General features: G+C 35.3%; 1 protein-coding gene across 4 annotated transcripts in view; it reads right to left on the bottom strand.

Annotated features, from left to right (window-relative positions):
- NCAM2 (neural cell adhesion molecule 2) overlaps nt 1–16,217 on the bottom strand; it is a 282,300-nt gene that overhangs the window by 97,558 nt on the left and 168,525 nt on the right. For all 4 annotated transcript variants that reach the window (XM_083885211.1, XM_083885214.1, XM_083885213.1 and 1 more), the window contains exon 8: nt 11,070–11,215. In XM_083885211.1, the coding sequence (XP_083741337.1) occupies nt 11,070–11,215 (146 nt within the window). The remainder of the gene's footprint in view (nt 1–11,069; nt 11,216–16,217) is intronic.

Raw genomic sequence — 16,217 nt, 5'->3', positions numbered from 1 at the left:
ACAAGGACTTCAGTAACACCAGTGTGGCTGTATTGTATTTCTTTACGGTATAAATCACACAAGAGAGATCTGGGTAAATGATTCAAGGGCATGTTGTGATGACTCAAAAAAAACACACTAACAGTGCAGTTGAATATGGCAAAGAGCAATGAAGAAACCAGGACAAAAATCAAATACGCAGCATTACCTGGAGCAAAAACTGAGGCCACACTATTTACATGTTTCTGTTCTTTTAAAGGACATTATTAAAACCAGGATAAACTGCCAAAGCAGAACTTTCTAAGCACTGGTAACGCCTTTCTGGGATTAATTTCTCTCCTGCACTAATTATGGAAAACACACATTAATACCATGTCTGGCACCGTAACACACCAAAACATGAAGAGAATGAGACACAAGTATGGGAACAGTACACTTGCCCAGTAATCCCTGGGAGAAATCCCCACCAGAAAGAAAGCTTTAGACCACCAATGGACCAAAACCAAAATATAGATATAATCTCTATAAATTAAAAATATCAGTAACTCTCAAGCCTGTCTGAAATAATATTGGATACCTACTAAATTGGGACAGTCTTTATTTTTTTCCTTTCAAATGTTATAGCCTGAGAGATGTAGAATCTTTATTTTATTTTACTGCTTAATAATAACAAAGAGCACAAAAGGGACAGAACAAACCCCTAGAAAATCAGAATAGTGTCTGTGGCCTAACATTCATGATCTGTGCTCATTCACTGAATTACTCAGTATCTCCTTCCACCATGGAGAATGAACAATCATTGAGGTATCAAAAACTTGAGGTTAAGACAGTTCCATAGAGACTTACATATTCTTTGGAAAGAACAATTATGTTAACAGAACCTTACACTCTTAGACATTGGAAGAATGACAAAGTCTTCAGAAGTTACATTTATGATTTTAGAAATCATAATAAAATCGTAAGAAATTTTTTTCATGGTTAAGGTTCATTGGAGAATTTCATAGTAATCATAAATAATAATGGGGGTTTTGAAGCTTTTGTGCTGAGGCTTTATTTCCCTCATCATCACCAGCATAAAACTAAAATACAAGTGAAAAATCTTCAGCAGTGACTTTGAAAAATGTTTTACTTAGATAAAGTCACTCTGTGATTTTATCCACACTAAAGTACATTCTCTAAATTAGGAAACAAGAAAGCCCTTTTTATTTTAAATACTGATAGCAATTTAGTTCTCTGCTGTTGTTAAAGAAAAATCTTCTATACAGGTCTGGAAGTTAAACTACCCAAAATGACACAATATAAAAAGTACCTTCTGGAAAAAAAAGAAATAAACCAAAAACAAAAGGTGAAAATTTTCTACACTTGCAGTATTCTGACTTATAATACGTCGTTAAACACAAATGGCTCCTATGCTAATTAAAAAAAGAAAGAGAGGTATTGCATAATTTGAGATTAGTGCTACAGGTTCTGTAAAAGTAAATATATATTTTTGGGTTTGATAAAATTCCTGTCATACTACACATGTTATTCTACTCCTTGACTTCTTCTGTCATGCTCTTGCTTCCTGAATGTCTTGTATGATTTGTAGTTCCACATGTGAATATTTCCAAAGGCCTGACCAGTTGATGCCGACCTGACTGGTCTGTGCACAGTTTCCAAGTCAAAAAGCAGAGCTCTCAAGGTGTTATCAGAAAAATGATAACTTTAAATTTCAAGGATTCCAGTTCCAGATGGGACAGGGATGTGATAAGACAGTAAAATCCACATGGAGACAAGGAGAGCTTCTGAAACAGAGTAAATTATTCAGGTACCATTGAGTTTTCAATCTGCAAAACTCCACTGCCATTTCAGTAAAATCAATGTAATTTTCCAGGAGGAGAAAAGAGAGTTCACTGATTACTATGCTCAGAAATTGTCGTTCATTTGCTAACTGGAGAAAGCTGAACTTGGGCAGAGGTGGATGGTGTGGTTAGTGGATGAGTTTGATTTATCAGCCATTGCTCCAACTCCCACTGAGGAAAAGCAGAACCAAATGAGATGAAGTTGTACTGCTGCCAAAACTTGCATTTTGAGTTGGCTGAAAACAATAATGGAAGGTAAGAACAGTTGCAGAAATTGGTGACTCATTTGTAGCTGGATTTTAGTAATATTGCTTGGATGGTTAGAGAAACTGACTTCCCTCCTTGAGTTTATCACTTGGCTGTCAAAGTACTCCTTCAACCCCTGAAGTCCAAGTGCAAGACTGCAAGCAAAAAAAATCCTTCATTTAAAATCTAGACAAGTTGAAATACATTTATTTTTCTCCTGATGTTTAAAGCTTTTTCATTAGCAAAGTGCCATCACTGTCTATAGTTAAACTGCCTGTCAAATTTACTAAATCTATCTTCTGACAACTTGTGTACTTTAGTATTATTTTGGATGTGCACAGCACATATTAACCACAGAAAAGACAAAGAGGTAGTGGCTTAGAATTGAGTTGGGTTTTTTTTTCTTTTGCAAAACATGGAGCAATATACTAAAGAATAGTCACAGTTAAGAATATGTAACTTGAGTAAAAGCCACAGGTGCTTTAAATTTCTTCCAAAGGATCTGCTTCAGATGCACACGGTCAAAGATCCTCATACTGCAGGGGGGAGGATTGAAAAAAATCATAGCTCTTTTTTCTTTGGATCAAACTGTTAAAAACTGCCAACTCATTATGTTGTCTTCGTCATGTTTTTAGTACACATCACTGAATTTTCAAGGAGAAAACAAATATTGATTGACAGAATCATCTTTGGAATGTCACAAATAACAATTTTTTAGGAAGTTTGCTGATTTCAGATTGTGTTTGCATCCATATGAGAGGTAACTTGAGGTTGTACACTTCAGGCTGATGCTTCATACATGTGAGACTTAAGCAGATCTTAATTGCCCATGAAAATGTTTCTTGAAGCAGCAGGAAAGATAAGAACTTCTGCAACCTGACATGCTGATACTAAATGATGATAAAATTCCAGAAGTCTGTTAAATGTATGTGACCAGCAATTCCTAGTGTGAAAATCTACCTTTGATGATGAGAGAAAGGGCTGTTAGTCACAACAGCCATCATCGTGTAGAAGCTGATGGAAGCTCCCTTCTGGATTATGGATGGTATATTCACAATATTTCCCATTCTCTTCAGGTAAATGTATTCTATCCATGCACCTGTTGGAGACAGCAGAAAATTCCAGAGTATTGCTACGTGCATATGTCTTAATGTCCAGTGAATCAGAATAATGCTACAGCAGTGTCTTGGACTTCAGTGATTTTTATAGGAGACTTTGTGATATTTTAAAAATTCAGCTTGTTAATTATACATGTCAGCATGCTGCAAATTCCTGAATCTCTAGGAATTTGTTTTTCCACAAAGAAGAAATTATTGAAGCGCCTATTGTTTGTAGATCTATAGTGTAGCAGCAGGGAAGTCACAAGAAAACCTAATGTTGAAGAAAAAAATACTGTTGTTTTGATTTTCTTTTCAGCTGCAGACACAACAGTTACTTTTATAGAATTCAGATTGTAAATGGCAGCAGGTTCTACGCAGGCTGTTAGCAGCATGTACAGTCTCAGGAAAAAAATGTGTTCTTGAATGCTTTGTACAACCTTTTAAAATTATGAACTGATATTTCATTGATTCATGCTGGTATTTCTTTCAAACTTAAGTCATTATGGAAAGAGATAACCCATGAAATTCTGAAAACAAACACTTATTATGACATGAAATGGAAAACTGAACTTCTTTCCCTTATTGGTTTTTACTCAACAATGAATATGTAAGAGAAATATTTAATAGAGAAAAGATGATGAGCATCCATTCAAGATTACTTCTGCTAAAGATGCAAATCCTAGATGTACATCACAAATCTTATTGATGCAAATCACAAGAAAGAAATGGTTTATGATTTTAAATGACAAAAATATTAGCATCATATCAAATAAACTTGTAGACTAGAACAAGCATTAGTGTTGGCCATGATAAATAACAATAGTAACAACAAATGAGTGTTTATAAGTATAGCAGAAATACTACAACTCTAATAATTGCATATGCACTTCGTAATTAGAAATCCTGTTTCATTCATAAACACTGTATTTTAGTGGCTTTATTCCTAAGAATTCTGCTGATGTGAATGTACTCCAACACTGCTATGATGCCATTAAAATAGGTGACTCAAATGGATTCGGGCCAGCAAAATTCTCAGGAAAAAGACCTTTAAGTACAACGTTCTTATTCAATACAGACCTCACATAAAACAGCCACCAAAAATAATGATTTTACTATACAATTGCATCTTAGTTTAGACAATCAAATCTTACTCTAACTTGGGACTGGGGGTGGTTGCTCTGTAATTTTGATGACCAGCAAGTGAAAACGTGGGGAAAACTTATAAAAGGAAGAAACCAAAAAAAACTATGGCTGGGCACACATGAAGACAAATCATGTCAACTTACTGCATTAGAAAATGGACAAAAATAACTTGAAGCTGACCCAGAGCATGGTGATGAATTTTCAATCCTTTTCTACTTTTTTTTTTTTTTTTTTTTTTTTTTTTTTTTTTTTTAAGAAAAACAACCACTGCCAGCCTGCCTCTGGTGTCTGGGTGATTAAAATGAGGGAAGGAAAACTAGGAAGCTTTTGTATAACGATTTTAACCATGGTATTTTTTTTTTTTCTTTTTTCTTACTTAGATTATTTGAATTTAAATGTTCAAGTCATTATAACTGAACTAAGAATAATTGCTTGGTTTATTTTGTTTAAACTGATATTACCTGGACCAATAACAAATTCTTAGATATATACAGGTTGTGAATCCCTTCTGCCCACAAAACTTTGGTGTGATATATGACAAACTTTAAAATTAGTACTGCTGCAAGAATTTTAAACATAATGCATGTATATACACATTAATTGCATTTTTGCAGAATTCGTATTCAAACTTTGACACAATCTAGCTTTAATTGCAGGATAACTGATATAGTGAGGGTATGCAGAAAAAAGAAAGGAGGAGAAAAAAAAAGAAACGACAAACCAAACCCAAATCACAGTTTGAGTTCTGGGTTGTTCAGTAGATTTATGCAGCTTGAAATCCCTCCCAGTTTACTGTAAAGTTGATGTATATTTTACTAAAATTATTATGGCTAGACATCAGACAGAAAGTCTGTCTGGAAGCTGGCTGAGCCAGGGACCTGCAGGGGCATATGTAAACAACAAGGCTCCCTTAGGGGAAGGAAAGTCATGGAAGGCGAGAAAGAGGCACAGCTTGAGGTGAAGGGAATTGTCAGCAGGACAGATCCTGACCTCACAGACCACAAAGTCTGTGCTCATAAACCCTGATAATTCTGGAGGGCTTTTTTCAGCTGAAGAAACAGGAGGAAATTACTGCAGTAACAAGCAAAATTGAGAAAGTGAGGTAACCTGGGCATAACTGAAAGGGCATATGTTCTCAAGTAATTTTATTTAATTGATGTCCTGAATAGAGTTCTCAGTTTCTCTATTTACATGTCTATATTGATCAATATGGCTATAAATAAAAGCTTATGCTGGATATATCAGCTAAATTGGATATTTGTTATTACAAAAAAATGTCATGCTACTAGAGTTTGAAATAAGTTGGGAAGCAGAAATTGCAACATGGCAGCATGAGCACCCATATGTCATTCTCCTGGGGAAAGTCTCATTGACAAACAGAACTTTTAAGCCAGTCTATTCCTTATTTTCAGTCAGCTAGCAGGATTCCTGACTCAGGAAACTTCAGTTTCCTAATGTGTACACTTGTGCACATTAGGAAACGGAATATATTATTGAATTATCGGAAGTTATGTATTAGTACATCATTGAAGAAACAGATCTTAAACGACATATTAACTGGAGAGACTAAATGGATAAATTAATGACAGTCATCCACACAACATGAATCCATCTGTCTCTATGTATGCACAGGCATTTGGGTCTAATCTGGGCAACAGATAATTTCCCTTCTACCCCAAAAGAGGAACAAATCTGAAGGGCCCTCTGCTCATGTGGCTAAAATTTAGCACTGAGTTGTCAATGCAACCAACATCTCAAAATAATTACTAGCTTAATTTTTGGCTTCATTTACACATCACTGTTACCTAAAGGAGTGTGTGGAGCTCAGACAACTGATTGAGGTACTTGAGACCTTGGAAATATCCACATAGGCTCAGAGTTTCCCTACTTCCTCAGGTCACCCAGGAAAGCTGCTCTTTCTTTCTACCTGATTACAATCCTACTCCTGCAAAATCAGTCTTCTTGCTGAAATCCTGTCACCTCCCAAAACGAGAGATAAATGCAGGAATACCAAAATGTATTCAGACTTCCATGGATCAGATGGCTCCTGAAATTCGACTATTCAGTGCTCATGTATGGCCCTTTATTGGCTTATGTCACAGGGTATAAACCTCTATATTCTCAACAGCACTAATCACCCAACATGTAAGTGACCCTGTTGATCAACTTAATTTATTTACCTTCTTCCAGTCATAATATTCCTGTTCTCTAACTTCATAGTCTTAATATGTGAAGCCCATTAAAATTCATTTGGGGCTTAAAAAAAAAGTAGAAGAGAACTTTGATCACTGATTAAATTATTTTCAGAGCATTTCAACTTAATAATCAAGCACAACTGTGGCTGGAAACATGGATTGTTCTGGTTTTCAGGCCTGTGCCAATATTGCAACAACAAAAGCATTCTATGATATTGTAAGTAGGAGCTTTTTCCAAGATATGTAGGTGAAACAGGTTATAACGATTTTCTCCAATACAGCAAAGAGATTTGCCTTGTATATTTCCTATCTATTCAAAGGAGAATTCACAAAGAACAGGATTTGGATAGCTCAGAAAAATAAAGATATTTCCTGGAATCAATTAAAATACCCTAGATACATCTCTGTTTTCTGTGATTCATTTCAAATAAAGATCTGATCCTCAATGAGCAAGAATTTAACAGGGCTTACATTACTGTTCCAAAAGAAAGACAACATATTTCACTGACACTGTAAGACTGTCTCTTGTTGTGAAGGAAAACCCAACATTAACAGGGAGTGGAAAAAACCTAAAAAACACATTTTTTAATTAACATTTGTAATAGCTGAATTGAAGTTAATAGGTTTGGGAGAAAATAGGCTTGACCTTTCAAAGAAAAAGATTACCTTTGCCTATTGCCTGATCATGAAAACCATGAAAAACTCTACAAGCTCCAAATATTTATGATTTGCGTGCCAATACAAAATATATTCAAACTTGGAAAATAACTTAATTATTAGTCTGAACTCTGCAATATTTAGAAACAATGTCATGGGAAATCTCATGCAAAGAACCAGGTAACTATTGCAATGGAAGAAAGCAGTATTCAAACGGTTTCTGCAGTATTTGTTATAAAATTAAAAATCAGAGCTTTGGTTTTCTTTGGGAGTACAAGGAGAATAGTGTAAGTATTTAAGAGACATTCAGTTAATCTGTGCGAAATAAAGTATTAGGTACAGTAAAAATAGAGTATAAAATCCTATCTTAAATCCAACACACAAGTTGCAACTGGGACCTCTCTGTGTTGACTCCTTTCATTCATTTTATGTGTTTAGACCATAAATTCCTCAGGGTATGCAGCATATGCCTCTTTGGACACATCCTGCATACAGTGGAGCCACTGTCTCATATTAAGCCCCATCTGTTATTGTGATTTGTGTTCCAAAACAGGGCTGGAAATGGTAATTACAAATAACGTTGATCAGCATTCATATTTCTGCCAGAATTGGATGGTGTGAAAGTGGGGCACTCTCACACTTCTGCAGTGTACACAGGAATCAGTGACAATTTTGTATCAGTGATCAGGACGTGCCGTCCTTCAGGGATGTGTGTAGAGATGCATGTGCATGTCCAAAATCCATTTCATAACTGATCACGCCAAATTAAATCCAATCACTAACTTTCCTTCTATTCTAAAAAAGGCGATCCTTCTCCTGACTCCTCTTTTTACTGGGAAAAAGGCCAGGCCTGCTGGATGCACAGTGGTCTGTGGGAATGTGCCATTTCAAACCCCAGCTGAGAGGGGCACAGCCAGGTTGGCACATCAAAGCAAGGACAGGCGGTGCTGGGAGTTGGGAACTGGGAGGACAGAGGCAGACTACGTGCTCCAAGCAGAGCTGCAGCTTGACACTGAAAGAGCAGATGAAGCTGTGGCCTTGGATGGAGCCTCCATTTCCATTTTTACACCTTTAATGGTGAGACAAACACCTTCCAGCATGCACTGCCATTCATTTATTTAACCTTACCCACCCCCACCACGTATTTATGGGCTACACAGCCACAGAAGGATTACAGAGGGCATCTAATGTGACCTCCTGGAAAAATTTTCATTTAACTTTCAGGAGAAGTCAGAGGAAAGGGAAAGACCCCTTTATTCCAAATTCTTAACGAAAGAGAGACCACACACTGTGTGGTAGATTGTTTTAAGAGCTAAATAATAAAAAGAGAGAGGAAAAGGCTTCTTTGCTTCTAGTTTGAACTCGCTTGGCTTCCACTTTCAAATAAACACTTCTGAGATACTGAAAATCCTTTATCAAAGCAGTATTTTCCAAAGAGATAATTATAGGGCTCATACTCATTAATATTATCCTCCTTAAGCCCAGCTGGGTTACTTCTTTGATCTATGACTTTGGTGCATAGTTGCCATTCTTTTGGACACAATAAATTCAAAACTCAGGGAAGTCTATGGCCCACTTATTAGATCTCTCATTGGATAGAAAACACTTATCTCATTGGATAGAAGCACATTTTGAATCCATGAAGGCTCAGAATGATGCCACATTCAGCAGTCTTCCTCATCCACATGAGGTACATTTACATTTTAGCAAAATAAGAACCATATGATTGAGGAGCTACATACTAAATTTATTAAAAGTAAAATTAAAAAAAATAAGAACAGCCCTTTATATGTTCTTTTAATCATCCTGTTAATTGTTGCTTGAATAGGTTTTCCATCTTCTGTGGAAAAAATCATCCCCTAAAGATACTCTTAATTCAACAGAAATGATGAATAAGCTGCAGTTGATATAAAGAAAAAACTGGCCCAAAAATTCAAAACATGAATCCCTTGAATAAAGACAATAATTTTTATGTTTATCCATGATTTATGTTGTTGCATGATCAGGTATTACTTTAAAAGTTGTCACATATAAGTAATATTTTCAATTTAAGACCATGTTCTATGTTGTTCCCCCTTGATTTCTCCAATTCATCTTTTCCTTCTCTTTCGGTGTGCAAAGCACAGCTGTATTATTTAACAACTATTCCATAATTTATTCACTGCCAGTTTTGTTCCCTATTCACCTAATTTGGTAGGAAAAGCCAAGCTTTTGGCAACCCAGAGCAGAAGGACCAGCAGGCAAACACAGCAGCATATTTTATAGGTCAAGGACATATTCGGTATTTCAGAACATTTATTCAAGATTCAGCAAAATCTCTCCCGTGAGCAATACACAGAGTTCTTTCTTTGGCAAGAACAAAGGAAACCACAGAACTGTATTTATTCTCATTCTTTTTATCTTCCACATAGAGTCTGTCAGCACACCAGTAGGAAGTGAATATAGATTTTTGTTTGGTCGTCACTATCACTGAGTTGAACCACAGTTCAGAGAATACTCCAGCAACACATCAGTTTAACCACCTGCAGCTGGAATTAAGGATATAAGACTGTCTTACACAAGCACTGGATAAATTTCAGGCTTCAACTGCACCAACATTTTTGAGCTTCTTTCTGCTATTTCCTCTCATTTTCAATATCCTTTATAGAAAGTTATTTTGGGAACATTTCAAACATAAGTGAGTGGCTAACACTTGTAACCTTTGAACAAAGCATAGTCTTTGCAAGTCAGAAAGATGACCTTTATCTTGAAATATTTAAGGAAGAGAGAAACTGCTTTGTCTTAATGTAGAACTATTAGAAAAAAAATCTAAATAGTGCTATACTGCTTCAAAGTGGAAAGCACAGAACAGGAAAATGGTAGTGAGAGCCTCACATAAACTGCCTCAGTTCCAGGAAAGGTCAAGTCAGAGACTAGCTCAGACCAGACCTTCTCCTTTAGAACACAAAAAATCATAATTCCTTAATATACAGCATTTCCTTATAAACTGTCTTACTACATATCTAATTCTCTTTGTGGCATGATTGCTATCTAGGTTTTCACTTGTGTGTTTTTTAAGCCACAGCTATGAATATGCAAGAAGAAGAAATTTTTCTATATAATTATCTAGAGTAAAATATTATGAATTAGTTATCCAGAAAGATGGTATCTTTTACTTCAACCACTATAGAAAAATTTTGTAGTCTATGTCAGGAAATTAGGAAGAAAATACTTGCTCAAATACTAAAATAATTATTAAAAAGGGAAAAAGAAGAACTCTATAGAAACACAGCTTGCTATAAGCATGGTCAGGAATTGCATTGCACCATTCCCTTTTCCTTTCACCATTCCACCTAATTACAGCTCTTTTTCCCACGCTAATGGACTTTCTCCATTGCCATACTGCAATCTTCCTCTCTTCAATCTACTTTTGTAATAAGATATTAAAATGGGAAGGCGAAATGGGATAATCAGCTCAGTTTGTCCTCTGTGACAGGAAAAAATAGAAAGAAAAAAGAAGTGGGAAATAAGGAACTACAAAGTATTCCCATTTTTTAAATTTAAAATGCCTTTAAGCTCCACTGTATTTCGAGGATTACTGGACAGAATCCAAATAGTCTAAAGAAGGGCTATGTGTAGCCATAATGATCAAGATGAAACTGAAACCATTAGTAAAGATTATGTATGACAATTTAAACTACAAAGATGAATTGCCTTTCAGCATTTAATTGCTTTTTACTTTTTTCTTTTTTTTTTAATTTCAAATTTAGAATTTCCATGTCTCTCTTGCTGCCTTAGAAAACAGCAATTCCTTCTAATTCCAGAGGAATCTAGAATTAATCTGTCTCTAAATTAATTTTCTGCTCAAAAGAAGAAGATTAGGCAGGCAATACATATTTAGATATTTAATACATTAAAGGTGGATTTACCTTGTCACCTTCCGAGAAAGTCATTCCATCAGTAGCCCTTTTCCATGTTATCTCTGGGATGGGTTCTCCTTCTGCTTCACAGATGAGGGTTGCTTTCCCATTCTCAAACGTGGTTTCATTATTAAGTTGTATTATTTGAGGCTGCACTGTTAAAAACACAAATTGCATTACTGATCCTGCACAAAGAATGTCATGTCAAAATCTTTAAAACCACCTTCTATTGTTGTTAAAGAAAATAAATTCCTTCTATTTTCTTTTTTCTTTTTTTTTTTTTTTTTTAATTTTGATTAACTAAAGTTTCAATGTTACTATCTATAAAACCAAATAATTTTTTTGGCCTCAAGTTGCACAGCAACCATTTCTTTGTGTGCCATGAGCTGGACATCCTGCTCCCTTGCTGGGGTGGAGTGGGATGGGTCCTGGCTGATCTGGCCTGGTGGCGGTGTTTATGTACTTTTTTTCCCTTAGGAACAAGCTGCCCAGGAGCCTGCAGGCTCTCTCTCCCTGGAGATAACCAAAACCTAGCTAGACTTGTCCTGAGATGTCTGCTCTGTCTGACTCTGGACTAGATGGTCTCCTGAGGTGCTTCCCTATCTCAGGCATTCTTTGATTCTATTATAACCCATGTTAGTCTTCAAATGCATATTATTCAGAAAAAAAACAAAAAACCAACAGGAATTAATACCATTCTTTGACTTTGATCTTCAGCAAGGTTTCACTGGCTTACATAAATTGCAGAATTTAACAAAATCCCTCAGCAAAAAACACACTTCACTGATATTGACACTATGGAGAACAGAAGAGTCCTCTGATACTAAGGTATTCAATCCTACTTATCAAGTAAACTGATGGTAAGATAAATTTTTAAAAATTCAGATATTGTTTGCATTCTTAAATCATTCCACTTTATAGCCTCAATTACATAGCAGCTACATCTTTCAATCTATACTGTAACTCTGCAGGTTATTTCTACATCTACAATAGAATTTCTGGTTACATGTGAATACTTTTACCTTGGGGATTTATCTCAACAATGTCACACAAGAACTCTGTATTAGTACTGTGCATAAGATATTATTCTCTTCCACGACATTCAAGTACCTTAATTAAAAAATTTTTGGTCCTATATATTACCTCATATATAATGATTAATAAGTTTCTCTGAACCCATTCCCATTATACATTGAAGAAGACACTCATCCCCCCTAGAAAATCCAACATATAATCCTGGAATAAAAATATGATTCAATAGGTTTACACCCGAAAGCAGTGAATAAAATTTACATGAGTGAATCAAAATTGGGCAGGTCTTAAGATTGACTTCATCAACTTGAAGTATATTTGTTTAAATGTTTTTCTCAGTTTTTCTCAGCTTTGCTTTTGAGGAAGCACTACTATAGTGTAATCCTTATGAAACAAAATAAAGAGATGTGATCTGTTTTCTAATGGGTTTACTATAGTGTGTGCTATGCCAAAGAGCAATATTGGGTTTTGTTCATGGATCAGGAAGATAATCATTCAGGTTGGAATGGGAACCAGGAGGGCTTCTAGACCAACCCCCTGAACAACACAGCATCAACAGAAACTGCTCAGGTCAGATTTTTCAGGGATTTGTCCAGCACCATCTTAAAAAATGTCAAGCACAGAGAGAGACCAGACAACCTCTCAGCAGCCTGTTGCAGTGCCTGCCTGTCCTGCTGGGAGGCATTTTCCTTATGTCCAGTCTCCTGCTTAATTTTATGACTCCTCATTTAGAAGCATTGTCTCACAGATGCTACATTCATATCATCACCAAGAAGAATAAAAACAGGCTCAAACTTGCTATATGCCGGCACATCACCTACCTTTTATCCATTCCCTGCACACAATTCTTGGTCTCACTTCTCATTCCTTTTCTCCATATTCCTTCTGTTGATTCTCTACTGTCTGTTCGCCCTTCACTATTATGAATAAACTATTGTGTGTTTACGACATAGAGATGAGAAACAAGTAGCATTTTACCTAAGAAAGCACTGAACTAATATCCTACCTCATTAATATATAATCTATTGTGAGTGAGTGACATCATGTGAAGAAAGAAAACACCCTGAGTGATCAGCAATTCTTGAAATATGAACTACATCCAGATTTATTGGATGCAATAGAAGGTAGCAAGCAAATCATTACATCAAGATATTAATTGGGCCAATAAAATACAAAACTTCTCTGTGGTACAAAAAGAGATGTCACTGGAAAGACCTAAAAAACCCACCAGGATTAGAGATAAAAGATAATTATGTTAAACTTCAAAATAACTTCAATTACTACTCTCACTTTCAGGATCATTCAAATGCCTATGAAATATTTCACCTTGGCACTCAGGTGCTCTATTTCTATAGTCATATCACCTGGCTACAAAATAATCTGTTCTATCCTTTCATTCCTTTGATACATCATCATCCCTGGAAAAAAAGGAAAGAACTACAGCAGACATAAAGATTTTTTTGTTGTTTTTCTTTTTAGGAGGCATCATACATAGTATTTCATGCCCAAAATTCTCAAAATTTAAAATTATTTCTGTCAAAATGAGTTTCCCATCTGCACAACATGGCAAACAATGTAATTTGCTCAAGATGTTGCATGTTCCAAAACACAAAAATAATTCTTAACCTTGGACTTATTCTGAATTCCTTTAAGACCTTCTTCAAATGGATCACTACAAGACAAAAAAGGTTTAGCTTGACATTTTAGACAAGAGTACCTGACATTTAAAGGAATAAGCACTGATTAATCATCAAATACATCTAGCTGACAGTTATTACTTGGAAGAAGAGAGCTCATATGGGGGATATTATTTAATTAATTCACTTTTGTAGGTCACAAGTCATAACTTAGTATTGACTAGAAGTTTTTACACTAAAAACTTTTCAATGACATTTTGGACATTGGAAAATATTAAAATACATTTGTGTACATGTAAATAAAACTATTTGAAAATGCCAACAGTGGTATTGACAGAAATACTGGAGCAGTCATTTCCCCCACCCTTCCACATCCAATTTTTAACTGTTCTTTCTAAATCGATAAGGTCCGTTTCAAACTGAATTGGTATTTGCTTTTTGTATTCTAGAAAATATGAAGCAAATAAAAATAAAGAGCCTTGGAATGCAAATTCAGGAAGCCTTCAGGGTTTTGCTGCTTTCTTCAGTCAAAAATACTGAAATACAGATGTAGTGATGTAGCTGAAACATTTGTAAGCTAAATGTCCTGGCTCAAATGAAAGAATGCTTGCATACAGAAAGGTACTAAACTTCATTACAACTATTTAAGGTAAGTAACTATTATTACTAGACATGCATTGTTGAATATGAACAAAGTGATGATGCCAAAAAAAGAAACAACCTTTACTCATTGGAAAGTTTGCTTTCTGAGCCAAGAAGGTGGATTTTAAGTTTACTAAGAGTTCCTCAGTAAACAAATTTCTCTCAGACTCCTTCCTTGGACTATTCTGGATTTGTCTCAGTGCTGTGTACATACAGCCTCCCCATAAAGCTTATGATGAACATGGATAGCATTCTGAGGCTTTTGCTTGCAACCAGTTTAATGGAAAAGGTACACAATTTATTGAATTCACAGAGTTCTATCCATATCTTTAACAAAGGGTTGCACCAGACCTGGGAAGCAACGCATATATAAAGCTTGAGACAGTCCTGCCCATGTCTCATCAAAAGAATTATTTTAAACACTTTGATATTGATAGAAACTTGGTTGTACTAGTGAGAGGCCTAGTGCGTGTCTGTATGGCTCCCTGATGAATCTCTTGATTAATATATCCCAGGAGGAATCACATCTTCCTGCTGTCCTGCTGCACAGACACATTTGAATCAGGTGGCAAAACTGCAACCCCATCCTCCTGGAGACTCCTGGTACAATTTGAACCTTGTAAACAAGCTGGAGTTCAACATGGAAATATTTAAGAAAGAGATTTCAGAAATTTGATTCCTTGTATACACACATAGCAGTACAAAATGTTGACTTGACTTAGCACACTATGAGCTGAGTCTCTCTCTTTGGGTGGTATTATTGAAACATGTTAAAATGCTATTACCACTTCACACTCAGAGGGGTTTAACACTTGTCTTTTGGGACAACTGCCATCACTGTATTTATAGATTGGATATTTTTTATTTTAAAAAGTTGAAGTATTCAAAAAAGATGAGGAAGAATGAATGCAGAAAAAGTGTGAACTTTTAACATTACATCTGTGTCGAGTTGTATTTTGTGAAGCTGCAGCTGGTGAACTTTGTAATATCTAGGAGGCCCAGATAACTCCATACACAGATCCATGGGATTCTCCTTCTAGAGGTATCGGTGAATTTCAATGAAAAGCTTCCAGATATGTATAGAACAGCATCTCACAACAATCAAAACAAACCACAAAAAGCATATTAAAACACATATAAATCTGCTTACTGAGCCCAAAAGAACATTATTAATGTATGCTCTAGGACCATAAAAAGGAATAAAAAACTGAAAATAAGGCAAAAAATTTACACAACTCCTCATCCCAATCTCAGAGGCACAAAAAGACTGTAGTCTTTTTGCTTCCAAGATGAATGGATTTTGAAGAACTAAATTAACCTAAAAGTTCTGAATTTTAGCATTTGGAATATAATCAAGAGGGATAAGATATGAGAGGGCCATTATATTTCCTCCTATCTGACATATGAAAAAAACCCATCACTAATAATAACATATAATAATCAATAAAATAGCATGAATAATCAATAAAAATTACACTGAACACAGCTGAAAAAACTCTTCCACTACACAACATTCAGATTATAATTTAAAAGGCATCTAGAAAATAAAAATAGTATGTATTTAAACTATGCATTAAATACAAAGTGTCTTGTGATGATTTTTGAGGTATCCCCTCATTTGATTTTTGTGAAGTCATTTGTCAGAACCCACTGAAATACCAATGAAATACTTTTATAATAAAATATTACTCAGACTGCCCTCTCACTGATTATGCAGGTAAAACACCTATACTGTAGAGAACTTCCAATTGACTTATGCTAGAACTCCCTCTAATTTTTTTTTATCAATTCTGATTAAAGAAAGAATATTTTTTTCTTTCTAGGAAAATTAATTATTAAACATATA

Source organism: Zosterops lateralis (genome assembly GCF_965231275.1).
Source record: "Zosterops lateralis genome assembly, chromosome: 2".
In the NCBI taxonomy this organism is placed as follows: Eukaryota; Metazoa; Chordata; class Aves; order Passeriformes; family Zosteropidae; genus Zosterops; species Zosterops lateralis.
Note: the sequence above shows the minus strand (reverse complement) of the source record. Positions and strands in the feature narration are given on the sequence as shown.